This window comes from Hevea brasiliensis, chromosome 1, assembly GCF_030052815.1.
Source record: "Hevea brasiliensis isolate MT/VB/25A 57/8 chromosome 1, ASM3005281v1, whole genome shotgun sequence".
Classification (NCBI taxonomy): domain Eukaryota; kingdom Viridiplantae; phylum Streptophyta; class Magnoliopsida; order Malpighiales; family Euphorbiaceae; genus Hevea; species Hevea brasiliensis.
The window spans coordinates 107,801,787-107,828,651 of NC_079493.1; the positions used below are offsets into that span (position 1 = coordinate 107,801,787).

At 31.9% G+C, this 26,865-nt stretch overlaps 1 protein-coding gene and 1 pseudogene across 1 annotated transcript; one reads left to right on the plus strand and one right to left on the minus strand.

Annotated features, from left to right (window-relative positions):
- Positions 1–11,693: 11,693 nt before the first annotated feature.
- LOC110647845 (uncharacterized) lies at positions 11,694–14,879 on the minus strand (annotated as a pseudogene).
- Positions 14,880–22,209: 7,330 nt separating this feature from the next.
- Positions 22,210–26,048, plus strand: LOC110647842 (auxin transporter-like protein 5). The gene is made up of 8 exons (XM_058146673.1): positions 22,210–22,519; positions 22,639–22,824; positions 22,960–23,072; positions 23,224–23,407; positions 23,719–23,816; positions 24,491–24,698; positions 24,792–25,049; positions 25,553–26,048. Exons 1-8 carry the CDS (start codon positions 22,364–22,366, stop codon positions 25,811–25,813), a joined length of 1,464 nt encoding a protein of 487 aa, XP_058002656.1. The 5' UTR covers positions 22,210–22,363; the 3' UTR covers positions 25,814–26,048.
- The last annotated feature ends 817 nt before the right edge of the window (positions 26,049–26,865 follow it).

Below are 26,865 nucleotides of genomic sequence, written 5' to 3' on the forward strand. Positions count from 1 at the left end.
AATTTTTAATAAAGATTTCATAATAGAAATAATTAAAATCTATCTATATATAATATAGATATAAATATATGTAATTAATATATGTTAATATATTATAAGTTATCTTAAAATAATGACTACTTATTATAATAGTAATAAGGTAACTATTAAATAATTTATAACTTACATAAAATAGATAATGCTGCGTGGCAATACTATAAAAGAAAATACTACATATTAGCCACGTGATAATACTATAAAAGAGAATACCATGTGTCAGACGAGAATTATCTATGCTAATGCACGTGGCTATTAATAATTTTATTTTATATATTTTCTTTTCATTTTAATATATAAAAATAATGTAATGTTTTAAATTTTTTATTAATTATTTCAAATTTTATTTTTGTTACTTTTGTCTCTGAAATTTTTTAATAAAGATTTCATCATAGAAATAGTTAAAATCTATCTATAGATGATATAGATATAAATATATGTAATTAATATATGTTAATATATTGTAAGCTACTTTATAATAATAGCTACTTATTATTGTATTAATAACGTAATTATTAAATAATTTATAACTTATATATAATAAAGAATGTTACATGACAATACAAAAATACCACGTGTTAGTCACGTAACAATACTATAAAAGAGAACGGTACGTGACATTCTCCTGAAAATACATTTTTGCTTTATATATATATATATATATATATATATATATATATATTAAATTATAGATTGGAAAACTTTTAAACAAAATAATATTAAAATTAGTTAATATTATCATTATTAACGGAGCAACAAAATTCTGTTACATTTGCATCAAATATCATTATTAACTAGGTCACATGAAAGATATAAATTTATTATCTTTAAGGCAATGATGGCACACTGTTACGAGATAATGAAATATAGATATCTAAATTAATTAACAAACCCTGCACAATTTAATGATAGGATCAATAAGAGGATCGATTAGAGAGCTAGGAAAGCATTTGCAAATTCTACTATACATTTGAAGTATGCGCTTTCTTACTTATATAGATGAGGAATTTATTTATATTTATGAAAAAAATTCATATTTATATGAATGCAACAAATACTAAAATTATGTACTTGAATACACCTAATAATCTTTCTCTATTTTTTTTTTAATTCATGTCTTCATTTGCCCCACTTGGTTGGTACTTGCTAGGTTATTAGGTTTATGATAGTTCCATAGAATTTTATGAGATATTGAAGGTCAGAATTTCATGCGTTAAGTCTTTTGAGCTGCTTAATTGTTTGCAGTATATTTTTTTTTTCTAAGAATGCGTTTGATAAAGATTAAAAAATTAATAGGGTGTTTAATACAAGGTTAATAAGAAGTAATATTTATCACTCTTGAAACTTTTAATCTCTCGTTAATAGTATTTGGATGCTAAAAAAGACTAGGTAAATTCATTTGGAAGTTAGGGTTAAATGTTGATCTTGGGGGCTAAGTTAATAATTGCCCTTATTAGGGTTAGAACTTACAGAAGTGACACTTAACCCTAAATTTTTTTAAATTTACACCAAATGCATTAAGGGTCAAGTATTATTCTGTAAGTTTTAACATCTAGAAATGGCAATAGTTAATCTAGTCCCATGATTAATATTTAACCTCTAAACAAAATATATATATATATATATATATATATATATATATATATATATATATATATATATATATATATATATTTATGTATTTATTTATTTATTTATTAAATAATAATTTAGGAATAACATAACAAAACAAGCCAAACTAAACCCCTGATCATAAGATCAAAGCCCACACAACTAACTTAAATTTGTAGTGTTAGGTAAAAAAACTTGAAAACTTAGACAAGACCATAGCAAAGGAGCAAGAACCTGGCAACAACTGAAAAGCAAAGGGCATAGATATAAAAAACATAAGGAGAATAGATCAGCTAATTGAAACCATAAACCAAAAGTTCCTTTAGAAAAGATGAAATAAGGCAAATTCCCCAAAGTTTTAAGACTTGAGCACATGTGGGATCCTTAAATAACACTAAAACCATCATGGCAAGGCTGTCAATACCATAAGTTTAGCCCACAGTAAGAAGCATAAATATTAACTAGGTTAAAAATTAACCTAATTTTTTTAAAATATTCAAACAAAAAGAATAAAAATTATCAAACTCGATAGATTTTTTATAAACAACATTAACAAGGGTAAGAGTTAAAATTACTTCTTATTAGCCTTGTACCAAATACCTTATAAGGATTAGACTTGATTAATGAGGTTAAAATTTCTAATATGATATTAGAGCTAATGCAGAAGAGATTAAACTTGGCCATATACCTTTAATTAGTACCATTAGAATATCTAATATGTGGAGAAGATATTTTCTTTTTTGATATTGTTTTTAGTTTATTTGGCACCAATTAAGACTCAAACTTAAAATTGAAATCTCATAGTATTGGAGATAACTTAAATACCATCAAGCTAAAACTCATTGGTCATTCTCGATAAATTTTTTAAAGATCCCAATCCACTCTTGTTGATGGATGGTAATAAAATACGAAAAGAATGTTGTCGAGTGGGCGTCGGGATAGTCACAACATATTAATTTAAATTGTACCATAAAAATATCTAATTTTAATTTTATATAAATATTTTTAACATAAAATATGTTAAATAATAATTAAGATTTAGATATATTACTTTGCTAATAAAAGAAATAAACACAAAAATTGTATACAATTTCAATATAAAAAAAATATATCCATGTACTTAATTATAGTTTGTTAAAAATTTTCTTTAATTATAGTTTGTTAAAAATTTTCTTACATTAAAATAAAATCAAAGGAATTAAGGTAAATTAATTAATAAGGTTATTTATTACTTTTTAATTGATTTTAGATAATAGTCACAACATATTAATTTAAATTGTACCATAAAAATATCTAATTTTAATTTTATATAAATATTTTTAACATAAAATATGTTAAATAATAATTAAGATTTAGATATATTACTTTGCTAATAAAAGAAATAAACACAAAAATTGTATACAATTTCAATATAAAAAAAATATATCCATGTACTTAATTATAGTTTGTTAAAAATTTTCTTTAATTATAGTTTGTTAAAAATTTTCTTACATTAAAATAAAATCAAAGGAATTAAGGTAAATTAATTAATAAGGTTATTTATTACTTTTTAATTGATTTTAGATAATAGTCACAACATATTAATTTAAATTGTACCATAAAAATATCTAATTTTAATTTTATATAAATATTTTTAACATAAAATATGTTAAATAATAATTAAGATTTAGATATATTACTTTGCTAATAAAAGAAATAAACACAAAATTGTATACAATTTCAATATAAAAAAAATATATCCATGTACTTAATTATAGTTTGTTAAAAATTTTCTTTAATTATAGTTTGTTAAAAATTTTCTTACATTAAAATAAAATCAAAGGAATTAAGGTAAATTAATTAATAAGGTTATTTATTACTTTTTAATTGATTTTAGATAATAGTCACAACATATTAATTTAAATTGTACCATAAAAATATCTAATTTTAATTTTATATAAATATTTTTAACATAAAATATGTTAAATAATAATTAAGATTTAGATATATTACTTTGCTAATAAAAGAAATAAACACAAAAATTGTATACAATTTCAATATAAAAAAAATATATCCATGTACTTAATTATAGTTTGTTAAAAATTTTCTTTAATTATAGTTTGTTAAAAATTTTCTTACATTAAAATAAAATCAAAGGAATTAAGGTAAATTAATTAATAAGGTTATTTATTACTTTTTAATTGATTTTAGATAATAGTCACAACATATTAATTTAAATTGTACCATAAAAATATCTAATTTTAATTTTATATAAATATTTTTAACATAAAATATGTTAAATAATAATTAAGATTTAGATATATTACTTTGCTAATAAAAGAAATAAACACAAAAATTGTATACAATTTCAATATAAAAAAAATATATCCATGTACTTAATTATAGTTTGTTAAAAATTTTCTTTAATTATAGTTTGTTAAAAATTTTCTTACATTAAAATAAAATCAAAGGAATTAAGGTAAATTAATTGAGAATTCTTTAAACATTAATCTAAAATCAATTAAAAAGTAATAAATAACCTTATTAATTTTTCTTTAAGAAAAAATAATAATTATATAATTTTTAAGAAGATAAATAAATAAAAAAATAAATGAATAATTGTATATATTTATAAACATATTATATTATTTTTATTTTAAATAAGTCAAAAATAAATAAAAATTTAAACTAACTATAAAAGTTTAAAAGAAAATTATATAATCATAATTTATAAATTATTATAAATATTTTATCAAAATTTCAAGGAAAAGTATATAATAATAAAATTAAAAAAAGAAATGTCGCAATAAAGAACATCTGTCCATTTCGATACAGTAAAAATAAAAGAAAAAGAAAAGAAGATTGAAGGAAAAAAAAAAAAAAAAAGGCTGCTGCTGGGATTTGTAGAATGGAAACAAAGCAATCTCAAGAGATTTTGAAGGATAGGCAATGTATTCACCATTCAAGTTATGCAAGGAAAAAAAAATAATGCGAGAAAAGCAGTCACCACAAATCAATAATTCCAGTATTTGATTTAATCTCATAAGTAAACTGCCAAAATCCTTTGCAATGATCATGAAATTTTTGCTACTAGAAGAAGCAATTGTTTGATTTGACATTGCCAAAACCTATACGTACTAAATTGATGCATTGGAATGGAATGGAAATACAATATTCCAAAAAATCAATATGACATGTATTCCCAATTACAAAAATCCAACAAAGATATAGAGGAAGGAATATACACTCCTGATTTTTAAGTTCCTCCAGACATTGCCATTCTGCAGCACTTCAGTCATTTGATCTCTCAACCAGTCAACAATGCCAGGTGAAAGAGGCTGGCACTGCATTGACAAAGATAACTCTGTTCTTCAGTTGGAATTTGTGCTACTACCTGTCTGGAACTATCCAGGCCAATGTTTGTTACAAGGGTAATAAAATCGGCCAAAAGAGCAAAACTGCCTCAATTATAGAGGCTGCACCAGCAATAAGCTGCACTGGAACCACACCTGAGGATGATGCGCTGCTTGCATGTTTGCTTGACATGTACATCATAGTCTTATTCACCAGGGGAAGCGTCGCTCCATCCTTTCGTCTACCCAGCAATTTCTGGCTGCAATTTCCATAGAAAATATATATGGACTCAAGTACCACTTTACAATGTTAAAAAAAAAATTCATTAATCCAGGAAAACAATAACATGCCTAACTTTGTTCAATGCAGGAAAGCTTGCACATAAACATGTGCTCCAATAGTTCCACAACCATTTCATTGTTTTCAACTTTTAATTATATGCTATCTTAAACCATGGAGTAGGGAAAAAAAGTGCTGGCAAACCATTTCAAATAACTTGAAAAACAAATCCTTTTAACTACGGTTTACATTTGATTAAGACCCATTAATGAATTTTACTTGGACTATAGTTTGAGTATTATCTTGACACCCATACTAACAAAAGCAACAAGTCACCTAAACATTTCCTAAAGCAATATCTATGATATCAACAACAAAAGATGCAATGCTAGCTAGCTAGCTTTTAATGTGAATGAGTTATAGCCATTAAAATTAATGCATGAAAAATAAGTGAGTGCTAAATGTCAAGATTTTTGGTGTATCTAATATAAGTCACATCTCGTGTGAGAGTGAATTTTTAATAATTGTTAGATTAAAAATATTTATATATGAGATGGGCGCATAATTACATATTAAGTAAAGAATTTATATATAAATATTTGATCTAGCCCCACCTTGGAAAAAATGCCTGAGCGTGGTATGTATGTCCACATTGAATTATTATTCTATATTGGCAGATTTGTAGTATCATTATTTATAGTTACTTGAGAATGTCACCTTTCAATTATTTATTTTGTTCCTCACCTATCATCATCACACCTCGATTATTCTCTACTTTAGTATCAGCCGAAATTTCTGGACCCTGCCAGCATGTCAATCCTGTTGTTTACTTACTAAATTGCCCTCCAACATTTCTGCAATATAAACAGAAAAAGAGACGCTGCTCTTGAGGTTAATTAGTAATTTAGCCCGGAATACGGTGGCGGTCAAAATATTATAACATAGTCGGTGTTGGCACACGTGTACGTACTGGTCTTGTCACATCATACGCTGTTACATAGCAGAGTTTCCAAGACCCCATACCAGCAAAATAGCAGAGGAAGAATATCTAGGAAAAAGGAGAGAGGGAGCGAGAGAGGAAGAAGAGACAGAGAAGTGTTTTGTATTATTTAATTTTTGGCTGACCCTCATTAGTTATAATGCTCCCTATTTATAATATTTCACTCCTATACATTTATCATAGCTCTATTCTCTTCATTATCATGACATTTCCATCTTCTTGAGATCATTTTTATCCTTAACAATGAATGTGAAGGTTCCATGAATAAAAGACAAAAAAATCTGCTCTGCAAGCGTCTTGAACGCTAAAGTGAAAGCTGCACTTGAATGCTAGAACTCAATTGGCAAGAACCATTTTATCCGGACCAAAGTGGAATGTGTGCCGAAAATGTTCTGCACATAACAGTCTTATAATCAACCATCGTACATTCTCTCTTCAACGACAGAATCTCAGAGGAACCCAACTCCAAATCATAACCATGAAACCCAAAAGCAACCTCTTCAGCAACCTCAATTACCTTTGAGTCATCTAGCTTATGCCATCTAGTTGGAAAGGCCTGCACATAGCAAAAACAATGCCCAGACATATAGCAAAGATAATGCCCACAAGTGGATAAAAATCCATTATGTACCATAGTTGCATACAAATGAAACTTCAAATGTGCCCGACTATCATTACTTCTTTGACTGCCATTGGTGGAGAGTTTCAAGTCCAATTCTAATGGAAACTCTATATGCTTGCCAATCTTCTCAATAAAAGATGGTTCCCCTACCTTGAATCTCTTCAAATGCAAAGCAGCAATTGTAGGAGCCTGGTCTATCATAAATTGCTGCTCCTTACATACTTCCTCCTTATTGTTGTCACCTCTGAACTTTGTACCAAAAACTGCAATTTGGTCCACCTTGGTGAGAGATTCTAAAGCATCTTGAATAGTTACCACATCCTCAATTTCCACACTCACGTTAAGCAGAAATTCATCTTTATTAGAACAGTTACCACAGTTGCAATATAGCAGCGATCCATCAATACATGCTCCATCCAATACCCTGCAGAAATATGTTTTTGATTGCCAGAGTCCCAGCTTGGCTTACAACGTACTTTTCTCGAATTGGCAATCCCAATTCAACTCCATTGTTCTCATTCTCAAAACCTAGATTATTCCCACCATTCGCACCACTAATATCATTTTCAAAACTTTGCTGGATTGAATCTTCAGGCTAAAATTTTTGAACAATCTCCTTTGAAACTTCAGGTTGAAATTTTTGAACAATCTCCTCTCCATCACAAATAATATCAATCTCTTTAACATAAAAATATCTTGTCTCTTTGTTTTGATCTGCCAATCCCATTTCATTGCCATTATTCCAAGAATTCTCAATTACATGGTCTTGAATCGGCTTCTGAAACGTTTCCCATCTTCAATCCCACTTTTCCAAAAACTCATTTTGTCTTTTAATGTTTCTCTGCAAATGTTTGATCAGACCCAGAATAATCTGTTGTTGCCAAGGTTCTATTTCTATGGCCTAATAGTAAAAGGGCTTGGTGTGGGTTACAACAGAAATAAGAGGGAAAGATTTATTTCTAAGAAAATTGGGTGAAAGAGTTGAAAAATGAAAGGACTTGTTGCACGCTTGACTTGGACATGTTAGCTATCAAAAGTCGAAGATTATGATGATGAAGTCAATGCTTAAAGGCCTTTCTCAATTGGAGATACACTACGATATTGTCTACGCTGGATGTCAGTATGATAAAACTCATCAGTTACCATACAAGGAGTCAAAGTACAAGGCAAAAGAACCCTAAGAGCTCATCCATTCAGACTTGTTCGGCCGAGTCAAAGATCCTTCCACTAGTGGAATGCGATATATGGTGACTTTCACGATGATTATTCAGGGTACACTGGGCATTCTTTATGAAAGAAAAGTATGAAACTTTGATCAAATTTAAGGAATTCAAGCAAAAGGTCAAAAATGAAGTTCGAAAGAAGATTAGATGTTTTCATACTGATAATGGTGGAGAGTACATATCAGACGAGTTCACGAAGTATCTAAAAGAACAAAACATACGGCGTCAGTTGACTTGTCCGGGGACTCCGCAACAGAATGGAGTCATAGAAAGGAAGAACCAGCATCTTGCAGAGATTTGTTGAAGCATGCTACATGCTAAGAATGTGCTTAGACGTTTATGGGCTAAATGTATGAAGACAATGGTGTATATCACCAATTGTTTGCCACAACCAAAGCTAGGCTTCAACTCCCCATTGGAGAAGTTGTGGAATCATAAGCCCACAGTTAGTCACCTAAAGGTCTTCAACTGTGTTTGCTATGTGTTCGTGCTTGATCACTTACGCAGCAAGTTTGATAAAAAGGCACGATGATGTATCTTCGTGGGTTACAATAATGCAAGAAAAGGTTGGAGACGTTGCGATCCCACTACCGGTTGATGCTACATTTCAAGAAATGTTGTCTTTGATGAAATGTCATCATAGTGGTCTTCAGAGGAAGTGGTGTTACCTGACTCCAAAGAGCTAAAAGATAAGCTACATGAAAAGCTGGACAAGGAAGAACAAGATAAACAAAACGATGTTCAAGAGGTAGCTGACGAAGGGCTAACCACTGATGATGGAGAACAATCCATCTCACAAAACCAAGAATGATCTAGAAGCCTGTGGTAAACAGGTGTACATCATGAAACCCCTGAAGATATTCATCCGAGCCAACATGAGGAAGTTGAACAAGCATAACCTCAACTTCGAATATCTAGTAAAGTAAAGCGTCCAAATCCAAGGTATGTCAATGCTCTCCCTATGCTGAAGTAGATAAAATTAAGGAGCCTACTACCTTCGAAGAAGCATACAACAACAGTAATTGGCAAAAGGCAATGGAAGAAGAAATTAATACTCTAAAACAAAACCAAACATGGTACTTGGTTCAAAAGTCAAAGGATGTCAAGCCTATATCTTGCCGATGGGTTTATAAAGTAAAGACTCGTTCCGATGGCTCGATCAAGAGGTACGAGGCTTGCCTAGTTACTCATGGGTTTTCTCAACAATATAGCCTAGACTATGATGAGAAAATCAGTCTAGTAGCGAAGAACGCTACGGTTCGAGTCTTATTAGCACTAGTTGCTAATAAGTCTTGTAAATTATGGTAAATAGATGTGAAGAATGCCTCCCTTCATGGAGAAATTGATCGAGATATTTCTATGGAGCATCCTAGAGGATTCATAAATCAAGACAGACTTGAATTTGTTTGTAAGCTGAGAGAAGCTTTTTATAAACTAAAGCAGGCACCACAAGCATGGTATGGGAAGATAGCCGAGTTCCTTGTGCAAAGTGGATACAAGGTAACACCTTTTGACTCAAGTCTCTTTGTCAAAGTTAGAGGAGATAAACTAGCAATAGTGCTAGTGTACGTGGACGATCTTATCATAATACGAGATAATGAAGAAGAAATTCTCCAAAAACGAGATAACTTATCTGTTCATTTTCAAATGAAAGAACTTGGAGAACTCAGACATTTTCTTGGTCTCAAAGTAGAACGCACAGATAATGGTTTGTTCCTATGCCAAAGGAAGTATGCTAAAGACCTTCTAGAGAAATTTGGAATGATGGAGTGCTAGCAAATCAGTACACCTCTGGAGACTAATGCTAGGCTATGCTATGCACTGAAGCAGGAAAAGATTTGGAGGATACTACAATGTATCGATAATTGGTAGGTAGTTTGATCTACCGAACCATGACTCGACCTAACATGTCTTTCGCCATGGGGTTATTTGTCGCTTCATGCAGAATCCAAAGAAGACTCACTTGGAAGCTGTGCAAAGAATATTGAGGTACATCAAAGGTACTATCAGCTTTGGACTTATGTACAAGAAAGATGGAGCTTGTAAGATTATCGGATATTGTGATGCTGACTATGGAGGCGACCATGATACAAAACGGTCAACTACTAGTTACGTATTTAGCCTTGGATCTGGTGCAGCATCATAGTGTAGTAAAAGGCAACCTACAACATCAATATCAACTACTGAAGCTTAGTATAGAGCAGTGGCAATGGCATCTCAAGAAAGTACATGGCTATCACAATTGATGAAAGATCTACATCAAATCATTGATTGTTCTGTGGTGCTAAATTGTGATAATCAATTTGCTATATGCCTAGTGGAGAATCCGGTGCTCCATGCTTGAACAAAGTATATAGAGATACACTATCGCTTTGTTCGAGAAAAGGTGTTACAAGGAGAGATTGAGCTACATTCGATTAAGATGCAAGACCAAATTGCTGACATATTCACGAAGAGTTTAAATCCTATCAAATTTATCAAGTTTTGAGAACAACTTGATATGAAAAATGAGAGTCGGTGTTGAGGGGGAGTATTGAAGACTCCATCACCGCCTCTCTCTACCTCTAGAAAATTCTACAAGGTTGCAGAATTATCAAGAATTTAGGAGAAGCTCATCACCACCATGCTAGAAGACTCCATCAGCGAAGCTAGAAAAGCTCATGCCGCCACACTAGAAGATTCTATTACTCTATCTAACTTGTGGCCATTTTTGTTGTGATTGCCGACTTAGTGTGTTATAAATAGGTGTTTGTGCATGCAAGTGTTTTGTGCAAGTGAAGAGAGTAGAGTGAGGTGTTAGTGAGGGAAACACTAGTGTGTGAAAGAGTGCAAGTGAGTAGTGTGTGAGTCAGTGGTGCCTTGTGTGTGTATGTGCACGTGAGTGAAAAGGGAGAGTGAATTGTAAAATATCACTTTAGTCATCTTTCAATAAAAGTTTTCTTCACTCAAGTCCTTAGTTTTGGGCTTTTTATTTCATTGGCTCCCAATTTTTCAACATGTTTATGGTTTTTGATTTGCCGCTTTTAAGTGCAAAGCCTGTGGTGGGAAGCTGTGCAATGCCGATGCCGAATAGCAAGCCAGGCCATACTGTGTAGCGACACTTGTTCATAAGCTTGATAGAAGTTGGTTCAACATTTGCGAGAATTGAAATGAAGAAGAAAAAATAATCAATTTTAATGAAATCATAAAGTGTTTATATACCGCAATGATGAGTAATTACAGTACCTAAGAGAGACGAAAGCGAAAGGAGAATAAGAGAGGTGTCAAAGAGAGAGAAGAGACAATCCATTATTGATGAAGAGAAATAAGAAAGATGAATTGAATTAATGAGGAGAAGCTTGCTTTGAGAGTGAATAAGAACTTACTTTTCTTGTCAAGAGGGAAGCCAGGCCAGAGAGTGTGTGTGGGGATATCTGCTTTTCCTTGTTTGGACTTTGGATATTTTTTAATTGTGCCTTTATTTTTATGGTTTTTGCAGTCTTGGCCGTTGATCCATAACCGTTTTTAGGCTGTTATCTTAAGCTTTGAAAAATAAAATTTTCCATTTCTTCCCCACCAAAAATTGAAAATCTCATCATAGCACATGATCTACACATAAATATAGCCATCAGTGATTCATGCTTCTGATTCAAGACACAAACTTTCCACAGCCAACAAGGTTCAATACATGACATAATTAACATATACAATACTCTCATGTATATATCTGGGCCGAGTTCCTAAGATCAGGAGACAGGGCAATTTAGGAAAGTTGTAAGGTGCACTAGGAGCACTTAAATTTAGTGCTCCTTTGCTCACATAAAAATGTAGTGCTCCTTTACTCACATAAAATTGAGTCACTAATAAAATAAAGAGGGTGAACGCTACTTGTACGTGAGTGAGAGAGCATGAACACGGGAAACAATCCCTAGGTGCTTTGTATAATTAAGGTTACTACGCTTGCCATACAGACTTCAACAACATCACGCGTCGAGGACCTCTAATTGTCATGAATGCAGTTGCATTCTTATCACCTTTAAGAACGTTAATAGCCTTAGTAAACTCAATATCATTCAACTCTTCCAATTTTGGCAACTCCTCTAGGCACTTTTGATAAATAGTTTTCTCATTAATGACATTCCTTTGTATAGTTCTCAATGTGGCTGTTGAGAACATATCATATAAAGCATTCTCAAATGTCTCTTGCTGATGCAGCAAAAGATTTCTGCTTCCTTGGTTGTGTCATTTATGCAGATTAGTGAATCAGAATCAAGCCTACCGTCAACTACTTGTGTAGCTAGGTTAATAGGCTCTGAAGATTGCACTGTTTCTGTGTTGCTGTTTCCATCTTCAGTTTCTACAGATATTCCACTTGGAACCAGGAATTTCCCAGTAACTCTTTCTCCTGTACCAGGCATGTAACTAAATCCTAGAACATTGAATAACACAAGTAATAAAGAAATGTCATTCACCTTCAAATAATATGGACATCTCTTTATACAGAGGAAAGCTTTTTCACCGAAATGGCCTTGCTTCACTTTGAACCTACAATAACGTGCACTCAGCTTCTCTCAATGCATTGAATGAGATCTAAACTAGTTACATACCATATGTAGCTACCCCAAACTTTGTCGTCAGCGATGACCATTTGGTGTGTTTCAGCCCAGCCAAATTCAGTGTGACTAAGCAAGATTTTAACAATGCCGTAATCTTTCTCCATTACATTGTAATGGTTTTTAATCTGGTTTTCCTCCAAATTCAAGTCAAACTTCTTATTAAAATCATGGGCAACAGACCTCATCACTTCGTTTTTAAATTCATTGTAGGCAGTTCTTCCTCGATTATGTTGCTCGATAAAAAGCTCAACCAGATAAGCATCGCGAGTTGGAGTCCATTCTGCCTTGGGTCGCCCTAAGATCCCATCCTGTGCAGCAGACATCTTGATCTTGTAGCTCTTTGCTAACAAGGAAAAGACCAGTCCAGATGTGATGAAATTCCAAGAAATCAAGTCTGACATTATTGGTCTATTTGTGCAATATTTAGGTCTCCCTTCCTGCTTTGAAATTAGTGAAGAAAATGATTGAAAAAACTTATTCACATATGGACGCTCTCTTAGTACAACTCCACAAAGGATACATGTGAATTGTGAGGAACACATGGCCAACATGCAAAACAGAGTGATTTTTCCTCTACAGCAGTATCAACGATTGTTCAGTTGATGCAAAACACAGTATTTTGATTTTGATTACCACTCAAAATGATTTCCCCTATACACCAATATATATGGTATTGAATTTGAAGAGTGCATGAAATGAATTACCTCTTATAGATGTATTATGTATCTATTATTATTCAGTGAAATTAAAGCAAATAATTCACCTGACCCTCTCCCTTTCTGCGGAACAAGTCTTATGAAAGCCAAATTTCTCATTACATATTCTAGATAGTTTCCTATTGCTTGTAATGAAGATTGGTCTGGAATTGTGGATAGGCAAATTTAATCCTTATCCTTGAACAGAGTTGTAACTTGTGGCATCTCAGGCTACCCATTGTCCATCATTTCACTGCCCTCCCTCACCCCTCAAAAACCTGCTGCTAAGAAACCTCAATGAAATTTACTTCCTCATGTAACCAAAGGCCAAAGCTACTTCTGACCCCAAATGCAGTTCCCACTTCCCACTAGATCAGAAATAGGGATAATATGACAAGGATGGTTCAGCTAATTATTCTTCTTATGTAGCTCAAAAAGGTGATTATTTCATTCCTATTGCAAGACGATTTCATGCTTATAAGGTTGACTTAGTTAACCTCCAGAAGTACTATTACCACAAAAGTTGCCAGATTAACACCAATAAATATGTATTATCAGAATCTTAACTAATGTCAGTTTGAACAAGCATCAAGAAAATGGAACATATTGATCATAATTTTAGGATAGAAAACTGATTCCTTTAAATTCCACCCAAACACAAGAAGTCAGTTCATTTAAAATGGAATATCTGAAGAGTCCAAACACAGCATTAGATTATACCCCAACTGATTTCACAGTGATCATCCAACTTAATCACATTTCTTAATTCCACAATCCACACCAAAAAATGCTAAAAAGAAAGAGTGCAAATGAAAATCATCAGTGATCTAGATTATCTAAGAAGCAACACCAAATGGTACTTCTGTTCTTACCCAAATTCTATTCCAAATTGATCATCATATCATCATCCTATTGCCACTATCATTAGATATAAAGTTCTCAAAACTGCAGCATGATCCAAATTAGCACTTTTCTTTTGATAAATACTAATTCTAACAGTAAGTAAAATCAATAATAACAACAAAAACATATGCAGATTAAAAATAAGAAAAAGATAAAATATTATATGTAATTGTATAGCTGAGTAAACTAAAATCAAACATTTCCTAGTCATTTATTTCAATCACTTGCATATGGAAGAGTTTAAGATACTACACTACAAGGACTCAGTTTCCTTTTCGATTTTCATTCCTTTCCCACAGTTTCTCCCCTTCCAAACAGAGCATAACAGTAAATTGTGGTAACTTTAGAGAAAAAGATCCATTGCAAGTACCTGGAAGTCGAAGATTTACACCGGATAATTTATAGCAACCGGAGCTCCCGCGACCGGCGAATGGCGGTGGCGGTGCTACTGAATTGGTTTTTAGCGGTAGTTTAAAGGCAAAGATTATGGTAAAGTAAGAAAAAAGACAAATTATCTGTTGCCACGTCAGACAATCTGCTAGATTTATGTTAGCTAGCGTTTTATTTTTGGGCTCGTAAAGAATGGGCCACTAAACCCAACCTAGACTACATCGGATCTATTTAAAAGTAATATATCTTATATTTATATAAAAGTTATTATACCTTAAAAGTAAAAATATAATATACCTAATAAATCAGTAGTAGACATATATAAAAATTGGATGGACTCAAAGGTAACCGATATGATAAAAAAGATGAAGTTCTTTCCTGCTATGGGCCTGGGAAAAAATGCTGAGGGCCATGGCACCTTTCAAGAGATCAAGGAGCAGCTTACTAGATTTGGGTTAGGATATGAGCCCAAAGATGAGGATGAAGATTCTGGGCCCAAGGAAACCAAGTTCATCAAGGAGGGATCAAGCACCTGGACTGAGGATGCAGAGCTGCCCAAGCTGATACAAGAGGTTCAAGAGGGGATAGGAGCAATCAGCATGAGAGAAGCATCAGCAAGCTGGAAGCCGAGCACTCAGAGCTATACACCTAAGTTTGAGTCTGTGTTTTGTAATAATAACTCGAATGTTTTTATTTCTGATATGTATGATGCTGATTTTGAGGCAAAGATTAATAATATAAATTCTCCTTTTATTTATTTGTTTGATATTTATCTCAATGGGTAAGTGCATACTATTCTTAATCATCTAAAATTTATTTAAATTAATGCATTAAACTAGATCTTTATTAAGTTGGGTACACAAAAAAATCCTAAGGAAATAAAACTGGCTGCAGACTTAACTCAAGAAAAAGGGGATCTATCTTATAATTGTTATTAGAATGATAAAAAGTTATTTTTTAAAGAAAAATTATTTTATATTTTATTAAAAGTAATTTAATTATTTTAATTTTTATATGGAGCTAGTTTTATGCATATAAAATATTGTTGAAAATTATGAGCAAAATCATATCAAATGAATGATTGTGCACAATAAATATAGGCATGTGTTGAATCTGTTGATAACCCAAGGAGATTGAAATTAAAGGGTATATTTTGATATAAAATAACTTTTGAAGCACGAAAATTACAATATAATTGAACAACTCAAAAAAAAAACAAAAAAAAAGAAAAGGTAAGAATATAGAGTCAAATCAAAATGTCAAGAAATACTAATAAGACACATTGGAATATTTTCTTATGCTTTGGACCAAATGCATGCAGCTTTAGTGGTGTAACACAAGGGGCATTAAAGTAGGACAAATGGTGATATTTCCATATAGGATTCTTTAACTCTTAAAAATTGCTTCCAAAATGGAGGCCAAAAAGGGAAGTTAATATCATGGTGTTTGTTGATCAATGAGATGGGCAGCCAGTGTTCTTGTAATGGGGTTGACCACAATTCAATGATCAATGCTTCAAATCAATTCAATATGTTGTCCCAAGTCAATGCAGTTTTCCAAGCCCATATCTCTTTTTAGTACATTAAAAGCAAAGGTGCCTCTCTAGTCTCTTCTTCTGAAAAAAATAAGATCCAATAAAATTTGATCATCATGAAAGAATATATGAAAGCTAAAGCTTGATCCAGTAGGGGACCCTTAATCATTGCTAAAGATAAACTATATGTTAATAAAATCCAAACCAAATCTCTCTAAATTTATAATTAAATTTCACTTAAAAGAGCTTACGTAGGAATTAGGTAGCAACCTTGTTATTATTTTCAATATAATTAAAATTTATTTAAATTAATCGAACCCGTTAATATCTAATATATTTTAATTAATAATTTATATAAAATATATAATTTTATTAATAATTTATATTTTAAAATTTAATAATTTTGTAAAATATTTAAATTTTATTTATTTAAATTATAATATAAATATATTTATAAATATTATAAAAATATATATTTTATATTTAATTAATTATTTATATGAACGAGTTCGAGTAATGAATACTCAATTTATAAAACTTGAACCCCATATGAATATTATTTCTCAAATTTGAATTCATTCAAACCCGATTATATACTATCTTTTAGGGTTTGGTTAAATCAATTACTCTGTTATCATCGTAGTTGAAAAAACACCCTAAAAAATTAACAACCCAATTCTTAAGTGACTAACCTTTTAAGGGTTTAATTTGGAATTAGATGCTATAAAAATGCACTTTTTGAAAAGGAAAAAAAGTTTCATATAAGTGAGTTATGTCATTTTAATTGGATTGGAAAAACAAATTTAATATGATAGTTAAAAGAAAAAAAAATTATACATTTATAAAGTAGTCGCATATGATTGAAGAGGAACAAAATCGTAATCGCCAATATATAGTTTTTAACATGATGCAAATTTTGAAAGATAGCTTGAGAATGATTAATGTTCATGATCATAAGTTACTTTAGCATGATCAAATCACAGTTGTGATTGATCAATTACCTTTTAGCAGGCATGGCGTGCTAAAAAATCTTAACATGCTAATTCAATTCTTGATTATGGTTAGTTAGCTAATTAATTGTTTTGGTGTTCATCATATATGGATGGGTTGGATTCGGTAATTGCATTTTGATACTGTAAGATGGAAAGTTTATTTCTGTGCTAAAAATTTAAATTGTTAGTAAAGGCGTAATTCTAATCCCTTATAATATAACATTTTAAACGTTATGGACTGAGAATTTTGAGCTATCCCACTTACTGCCAACAAAAAGTTTTATTATTTCTTAACAAAAAAAACTGTAATAATAAAGAACAACCCAATTATACACTTGTTGTCTAATGGGTGCCCCATTATAGAGACTCCATATATATAGAGTTCTAATTAAGACAAAGATAAGCACAATTAGCATGCCTTGTCTACATTCATCAATGTTAGTTTCCCATGATTAAAGATCATAGCCCATCTCTCTCTTCTTCTCTCTCTGTGTCTATCTCAAGTGCACAATCTATCTGTTTGTGAGAGCCTTCATTGCAGCTTATGAGAAGAAACTAATTATTTCGCATGAAAATAATGTTTTGGTTGATTTGGTAGGTTCCACAAATTATCATGCGAGAAAGTATAAATTAAACAACTACTTTAGATATCATACAATATCAATTATTATTATTATTATTAAAATAAGTATATGCCTGAGTTTGTTTTTTTGGTGAAGTCTTGAAGCAAACTTGTGGGCAAAGTATGAACCAAAGTACATAGCTTATAGGTTATAAAATTACCAATAGAGCAGAGTAAATTCTCATGCTAGCTAGCTACATAATGAGCCTTGGAAATGACTCCAACACTAGTGATAGTGCGAGAGATCAAACTAATGAGAACCCTCTTCCAGTAGCAGTTAACTGACAGTGAAAATATAATTTGGAGGCAAACACACTGAGTAATTAGTACCCAAATGTTCCAATCAACCATCAAAAACAAAGATTATGGTATGGGAAGAAGCATATGCAGCAAAATTATGGTGTTTGCATATACACTAGAGACAGAGTCAAAAGGAGACACAAGTAACAGGGAATGTTTCTGGTCCCTTCTGAGACTGGAAAGCATGACCTAACAATGGGTAGGTATGCATATGCCCAACAAAACCCATTAATATGTTGCATTACATAAAAACAAAGCTTTCTTTAACACCTGAGTTGTGTTTTTTGTTTTTTCTTTAATAATAATATCAACAATTGGCACATGGGTTTTTTTTTTTCTAATTTATACAAAGACAAAATCATTATGCTCTATAATCATGAGATGAAAATCAATAATCTCTTAGGTCACTTGTTCAAAATTCAAAAAGAAGGAGCTATATGGTTAAGAAAATCCCAGACACTTAGCAGAAGAAAAGCTTGTAGGGTTGGAAATTCAGAATTTGAACATTGAATTTGGCGCTGATTGGGAGTCAAATTCAAAACAGACGATTTTAATATCACTGATTCAATTATTTTTTTGATTTCTCTATCGTGTAGTGTAACAAAATTACTTTCACTTACCAGAGAAAGTAGTGTAGTTCTGTTCACATTGTTTTATCACTTTTACACCTTTTTTCAAGTGTTTCACTTCACACTGTTGTTTCACTTTCACACTTCTTCAACTGCAGTTGACTTCACACTGTTTTATCACTTCTACATTTTTTTCTCAGCCATTGCTCCATCATGTTAGATGGCAAACTGGTGAGATTAGTTTGAGTTTAAGTTATTTTGAATTAAAGTTTGAAAATTGACCCTTTACTATTGAGTTAAAGCTGATTCATTGATTTACTTACTTTTTAATTTAATGATATTGAAGTCTTCTTTAAAATTATAATATCTCAAATTCGAATTTTAATTAAAATAAATTATAAAAAATTAAAAGAAAAAAAGATGTAGACATCCTTCACCTTACGATGAGCTAATAAAGAGAACCCTAAAGATGGAGAAGCTGAAGGCCAAAAAATTTACATGAAGTACAGAATAGGACTTTTACAAAGAAGATGGTATATATTTTTGTCTTATATATGCAATATGGTGCACAAATAATTAAATGGGTAAACATGTATAGGTACATGTGAACAAGGAATTTTGGGGTTTGGGCATGGAGGGAGAGTCTCTATGGCCATGTGATAAAAGCAGCTTTCTTCTTCTTGTAAAGCGACCACGCCCCTTTGGCTGCAATCATGCAGTCTACTTTGTTATAATTTCTTTCACTTCTTCAATTCCCTGCTTAATTATCTTCATTTTTATTTTCTTTCCCCTGTATATGTACCATTTAAATTTTTGGTTTTTGTATGGTTTATCTAGTTGGCTTGTGAGTTTATATTTCCTCACTTTATTAATTAGGGTTAAAATTATAAACTAAATAATTTTTTTAAATTATTGTATACTCTCGATCATATGCATCATTATTCACAGTCGTGTAAATTTCATCTCTATAATTTATGAATAAATTGAATTTATGTGAGTAGAGACGAATTATTTTTTAGTGTATCAAGTACATATTAAAAGTTGCTATTTTCTTTTACTTAATTATAAATTCCTTAAACTTCATGTGTACATTTGCCTTTAATTAAATTATAAAAAAAGTGGATAGATATAATTTAATATAATATATGAAAATTCACTTTATTATAATAACAAATTAAAAAAAAATATCACTCATGTTTTATTGCCTCCAATGCAAATTAAGCATTATATATTTCGTTGGCTTTCTAACGTGTGCGTATTGAAATTTGAAAATAAAAATTGTGGAGCTTAATTAATAATTACAACATAATTCTCATGAGTTTAAGAAGTTAGGCTTCCTGTTTTAATCACTCCGAAATTAATATATCAAGGGCCAATTTAATAGGGTGCAATTAAATGTAATAAAATATAATTAAATAAAATTTTAATAAAATAATTAGTTAAAATTTTAATATGTTAAATCAATTATAATATTAAATATTCACTAAATGAAGTACCAAAATATATTTACTGAAAGAATTCTGCTAAAATATACTTTCTACTGAAAGAATTCTGCTAAAATATACTTTCTTTAGACAACTTTTCTCTTGCTTTCCTCTGCTCTTTTTCTTTCCTCTTTTATATCTCTTCCTTGGGAGGTTATCAGTGAGTTTCTCACTAATGACTATCCTTAAATGGATTTTCTTTATTTATCTTTATTTGTTTTATTATTTTTTGTTAATTTTTTTTCTCCAACGAACTCTCAAATTTGTATCTATCTGAAACAAATTTGAGTTTTCCTCTTCAAATTTTTTTCTGTTAGGAATAGATATGAGGTTTACTTTAATATTGAAATCTGGTTCTCCCCATTATTAGGTCTTATTTTCTCCCTCTTAATGGGTTTTATTTATTTTTTTACACCATATTTGAATAAACTCTTTGATAATTAAAAATACAATGTGAATTGTTGATTTCTTTTAGTTGGAGTTTTTGGATCTTCAGATGTGGGTTATAATGATATTCTATCAATAAAGTTTGATAATACGGTCCGTTCTGTTTAATCTTTTATTGTGAGTTATAGAGGTAGTAAGTTCTCAAAAGGACTATTAGTAAGGAGTTATTAAAGTGTTGAAATTATATGTGCAAAAACACCAACTATGGTAGTTTTGTTGGAACCTAGGATCAGTGGAACTCATGCAAATTCAATGACTAAGAGGATAGGGTTTTTGTGCTCAAATAGAGTTGAAGCTATTGTATTCTCAGATGGTATTTAGATTATTTGGAGAAAGGATTGATATTGGTTTATTGTGATTAAAGAAAACCATCGTCAGTTTTTTCATATGGATACATTTCAAGATGGTGGTTTATTGATGAAGTTTACTGCAGTTTATGGCCATGCTATTGCTAGTAAATGGTCTACGTAATGGCGTTCTTTGAGTGGGTTATGTAGTCGAATTACTAATTCATGGTCCTTGTCAGAGATTTTAATGCTTAATTCATCCTCACAAAAGGAAAGGGAAGTCATCCAATTATGTAGGCTTGCATCTATTTCGAGCATGATATTCATCTGCTACTCTCATTGACTAGGGGTTCATGGATCCTCACTCTACGTGTATTAAAGGTAATTTGCATGAAAAGTTGGATATGGTGTCTGTAATTCGACTTAGAGATTATCTGGTCTTGCATTTTCTTTCTCGGAATGATTTTTTTTGTTTAAATTTAGTTTATCATAAACTCAAGAATAGTAGAAGACGTTAGTCATGTATAGGGTTTTTTGTAAGAATTTTTTTTTTTTGTCTAAATCTGATTTATCATAAACTCAAGAATAGTGAAAACCATCTATTAAATAAATGAGACTCATTTGTGTCTTAAATCTATGATAGATAAGAATTTTCCGACTAGGAATTCAATCGAATTGTTAGCCTCACTTATGATGCCTTAATAGTTTTTTTTAATTTCTCGACTTAATAATAGTTTTTTTTTTCGGTTTTAGGTAACTTAATTGATTCACGATAGTATTAATCAATTTGTGCAGAGAATTAGTGAAATGAAGGTGTTTTCGGAAAGGGAAATTCTTATTTTTAGACTTGATTAACAATAAATTTAAGGCATAAAATTTATATATTTAAATCTCAATATATATCTGAATGGCATACTAACAAATATGGAGAAAGATCAAGGACAAATTAGGCATATTAAAAATGGTAACAATCAGCTCGGAAAGCGGGGAGAGCCGCTCGTGCGTAGAAGCCACTCACGCTCTCCGAATAATTAGCTTTAAAGAAAAGCGATTAACTCTATTTTAATTTATGAGCTAAACAACAAGAATCTTAATTTCAAAAACCTAAAAAGGGCTCGACAACCCATGATATTTCCTCAAAAACCACAATACTTTTTTTTTTTAATTTCTATTAATCTCCCATAAGCGGATTTACTCGCTTCCCAAAACCGCTTATCTAAAATACCTTTCAAGCACAGCCTTTCCCACCCCTTATAGACCTCCTCCTGTCTTATATATATCTCTGTATCTATATCCTTCTCTTCACTTCCTTTTCCAATCTCAAAACCTTCTTTAAATTGCATCCGGAGAAAAGAATCACGCACCCTTTATATATAAAGTCACCATTGTATAGTAAAAGAAGAAAGTGAGAGTAACTCTCAGGAGAGAGAGAGAGAAAGAGATGGCAGCTGATAAGGTGGTGGAGACTGTGATTGTAGGGAATTATGTGGAGATGGAAACTCAAGGGAAGTCTAAGAACATGAAGACGAGACTATCTAAGTTTTTGTGGCATGGTGGTTCTGCTTACGACGCTTGGTTTAGCTGTGCCTCCAATCAGGTTTATAGAATATTTTTCTTTCTTTCTTTCTTTTCATGTATACAAATGTTTCTTCAACAGCAAAATTATCGCAGGGTATCATTTACTATATATGGTTGGCTCGTGTGCATTGTTTTCAGGTGGCTCAAGTATTGCTTACTTTGCCATACTCGTTTTCCCAGCTAGGAATGCTATCCGGCATACTCTTTCAGCTCTTCTATGGGCTGTTGGGTAGCTGGACGGCTTATCTCATTAGCATACTTTACGTAGAATACAGAACCAGAAAAGAAAGAGAAAAAGTTGATTTCAGGAACCATGTCATCCAGGTTTTTTTTTTCCTTAATTCATTACAACAAAGACAAACTTTCTCTTTAATTTGTTGTTTTCCTTCTTGCATTAATTCATTTCCTAACATGGGTTTCCCTTCTTTTAAATTTTTTTTACCTCAATGGATCAAATAGTGGTTTGAAGTTCTTGATGGGCTCCTAGGAAAACACTGGAGGAATGTGGGTTTGGCATTTAACTGCACTTTTCTTCTGTTTGGATCTGTCATTCAACTCATAGCTTGTGCAAGGTACCTACCCACGTATTTGACTCTTGCTATGAATCTATCCTCCATGAAAATATGCTAAAGAAAAAGAATCACAAGCCTGACCATGTTCTGCTGCTACTTGTATATATTGTATATTTATTTGTTTCTCTAATTTAATATTTACATAATGCAGCAACATATATTACATAAACGACAATCTGGACAAGAGAACTTGGACTTACATCTTTGGGGCTTGTTGCGCCACCACAGTGTTTATTCCTTCATTTCACAATTACAGAATCTGGTCATTTCTTGGCCTTCTTATGACCACTTACACTGCGTGGTACCTCACCATTGCCTCTCTCCTCCATGGCCAGGTAAATTTATCTTCACTTAAATTTCAGGGTGCATGGATTTTCCATGCAATAGACCCTTGACACGTCTCCCCATCTCTTAAGGACAATCTGTCCCCTGCATGTTGGGCGTGCCCTCTATCCTGTCAAACCAAATCCCGCTTGTCTCATTTCTTGTCCACAGCTCTAACTTGTCCTTAAACCCTTATTTTATATTTAAGTAATAGACCATTATTTTAAGCAATGTACAGCAGTGTTTTTCTAGGTTAGGTCAGATTGGGTCTAATTAAATACTAACAAAAGATTAATGTATTGGATGATGAATGGATTTGTAGGTGGAGGGAGTGAAGCATTCGGGTCCAACAAAGATGGTGCTATACTTCACTGGGGCCACAAACATTCTCTACACATTTGGGGGACATGCTGTTACTGTGTAAGACAAGCTTGTATTTATAATTCGTGTCTTTTACGTTATTTACAAATCTGTCCTTCCCTTGAACCCTAAAATTAAATAGGCTACCTAATAGATGAATCTAAATATAAATATTTAATATAATAATTTTTAATTAAAATTATTTTTATATAAGATATTTTCATAGTAGCCATATTTAATAAAAATTATTATTATTTTTTATAATTAGTATTAAATTTGAAATTTTATATTATTATAGTTTTAAAGACGGCTGTAGACCGTTGAACTACATTTATTGATTTATTTTTTTTTTAATAAAAATTCTAAATTGCCCTTCTTTAGGCGTGGGAGGCAAAAAGTCTTTGTTTCCGTGTGAACCCTTTTCAATGTAGAAATTGCCGATCATCTTTCCATTTCTTGCTTTTTGCTTTTATCATGAGAAGAGACCAATAGGGGTCCAGCTTATCACTGATTCCTCGTTAGTTTTCATGTTCTCTTTTTCTTTACTTTTCCATTGTCCATGATCAATGAAAAAAGGAAAAAAAAAATCTTGGTAATCTGTTGCGCATTATTATAAAAAAGGGCAGGAAATTTTATGATATTTTCCTTCAACACAAGAAACTCTGATTGTGGTTAAGTAATTAGTGTAATTAATTAAAGTGATTATTAATTGCAACTGAACTATGATGAAACAGAGAAATCATGCACGCAATGTGGAAGCCTCAGAAATTCAAAGCCATATACTTACTGGCAACACTGTATGTGCTGACCCTGACGCTTCCCTCAGCAGCAGCAGTATATTGGGCCTTTGGAGACATGCTTCTTAATCACTCCAATGCTTTTTCTCTCCTCCCAAGATCACCCTTCAGAGACATGGCTGTCATTTTAATGCTCATCCACCAGGCATGCATTCCTTCTAAATAATGATCTTTGGTATTATAATTAGCTATTATAGTTGTAATTAATGAATTAATTTAGAGATTTTATTGGGTGCAGTTTATAACATTTGGGTTTGCATGCACCCCTTTATACTTTGTGTGGGAGAAAGCTATTGGGTTGCACGAATGCAAGAGCTTGTGTAAAAGAGCTGCAGTCAGATTGCCTGTGGTCATTCCTATTTGGTTTCTGGCTATCATCTTCCCATTCTTTGGACCCATCAATTCCACCGTCGGATCTCTCCTTGTTAGCTTCACTGTCTACATCATCCCTGCGCTGGCCCATATCTTCACCTTCAAATCAGCCGCTGCAAGAGAGGTACCTACCCTCTATTCTTTACACGTATGATATTACTAATTAATTAATTAACTAATGAAAAAGAAATGCCACGTTTAATATTGTCGGACAAGTCAAAGTTTGACTGAAGAGGAACAAAGGAATTACAATTCATTAATTAGGTTATTAATAAAGAAAAATGTGTACAGAAGAAAACGCAGGGTGACAGCGTGTGGTTACCGTCTAGCAGATCATTCCCGGACTTTTATCTGATAATAATTGATCACTAAAAAATATGTGGCGAAATCTTATTGGTTAATCTGTAGGTAGTAAAGGGGACGAGATTCTTGCTGCAATGTTAATGCACAGTATCAGCTCGTACGTGATTCCCCGTATCTGGGCTGTGCTTTTACACATTGTGTTTTCTTGATATGGGTTTGGGATTAGATCCTGTACACACAGTAACATAATTTCAAATTCGATGGAATTCTGTTTTGAACCGTTTAATGGTAGTTTGACGTGTGATGAACGGTTGTGATATGCAGAATGCAGTGGAGCAGCCACCAAGGTGCATGGGCAGATGGGTAGGGACGTACGTGATAAATGTGCTTGTGGTGGTGTGGGTGCTGATTGTTGGGTTTGGATTTGGTGGGTGGGCGAGCATGATAAACTTCATACACCAGATTGATACATTTGGTCTCTTCACAAAATGTTACCAGTGTCCACCACCTCTGCCTAACAATCAAAATGTCACCACCGCAGCTCCTCCACTCCACCACCCCATGAACCGCACTCACCACCCTTGATTTTGGCCGCAAAAACAAAGATTGCTAACACATAAAAGTTCCTCTCTAAGGCCTCTGAAGTCACAGCCCCCTTGAGTCATGATGATGATCCCCTCATGGAGACAATTATGCAGCCATACACATACATATTTGATATTCCACCTTTTTATGATCTCTGTCTGTCTCTTATTAAGCTTAGAAAGTTGTATGAATTTCATTTAAATAAAAAAGAATGTATGGAATATTTGAATTTCCAGCTTTGCCTGTGAGATATCAATTTTTATTACAATGATTTGGGACTCTTGGAATAAGAAAATGGTCAACAAAGGGAAAATTGGTCGGACCTTCCAAAATTCTGAGTCGGTTCATTGACGAACTTCACAATATGACAGAGAGGGTCCATGAAAGAAAAAGTGCTATCATGTTACCTGTTCAGAAAATGATTGTTTCTATATCATCTAAATTAAGATTCAAACTCAAAACTTTATAATTTTATGAACGACTCTTCTTGATGCTACCTTTTATTTAAAGAATGGTATAATTTATCTAACTAGCCTACCTAAATCAAATAAGAATTAAAATACTAAGTGAATGCTTAAGCGATTCAACTGAATGAAGCAAAAATAACAAAAGATAAAGTGATAATTACTAAGAAATATTTTAAAATAAAAGTTAAAAGGTTATCTTTTTTCTTTATTTAATTTAAAGAGAATGTTGCATTAATTACATATTAATTTATTTTAATTTAAATTTATATAAATAATTAAATTACTTTACACGTATCGTAATTCAACTACTTATATATTACTTTTTTTTTTTATATTACCTTTTCAACAGTCTTTACCATCGAGTGCGGTTGCAGTTGTGGACTCTGTGAATGCATTTGTGATTGCGTTTGTCTTCACCGTTGAGTATTGCTTACTTCCTGTCTCTTCTTTGTCGAATCCCTTAGTTTCATGATTTTGGGTGGAGATTTATTCCTTCAGAGTTGATTTTTGGCTTTGGGGTTGTTAAATGATTGATTAAAGATCGATTCATTTTGGCTTATGGGTTTTTTTGAGTTCTTGATTGAT

Bases quoted from the DNA above. Each gene is read 5' to 3' on its own strand.
- LOC110647842 (XM_058146673.1), top strand. From the start codon at position 22,364: ATGGCAGCTGATAAGGTGGTGGAGACTGTGATTGTAGGGAATTATGTG. The intron at 23,073-23,223 runs GTACCTACCCAC...TACATAATGCAG, and splicing joins CAACTCATAGCTTGTGCAAG to CAACATATATTACATAAACG. The intron at 24,699-24,791 runs GCATGCATTCCT...TATTGGGTGCAG, and splicing joins TTTTAATGCTCATCCACCAG to TTTATAACATTTGGGTTTGC.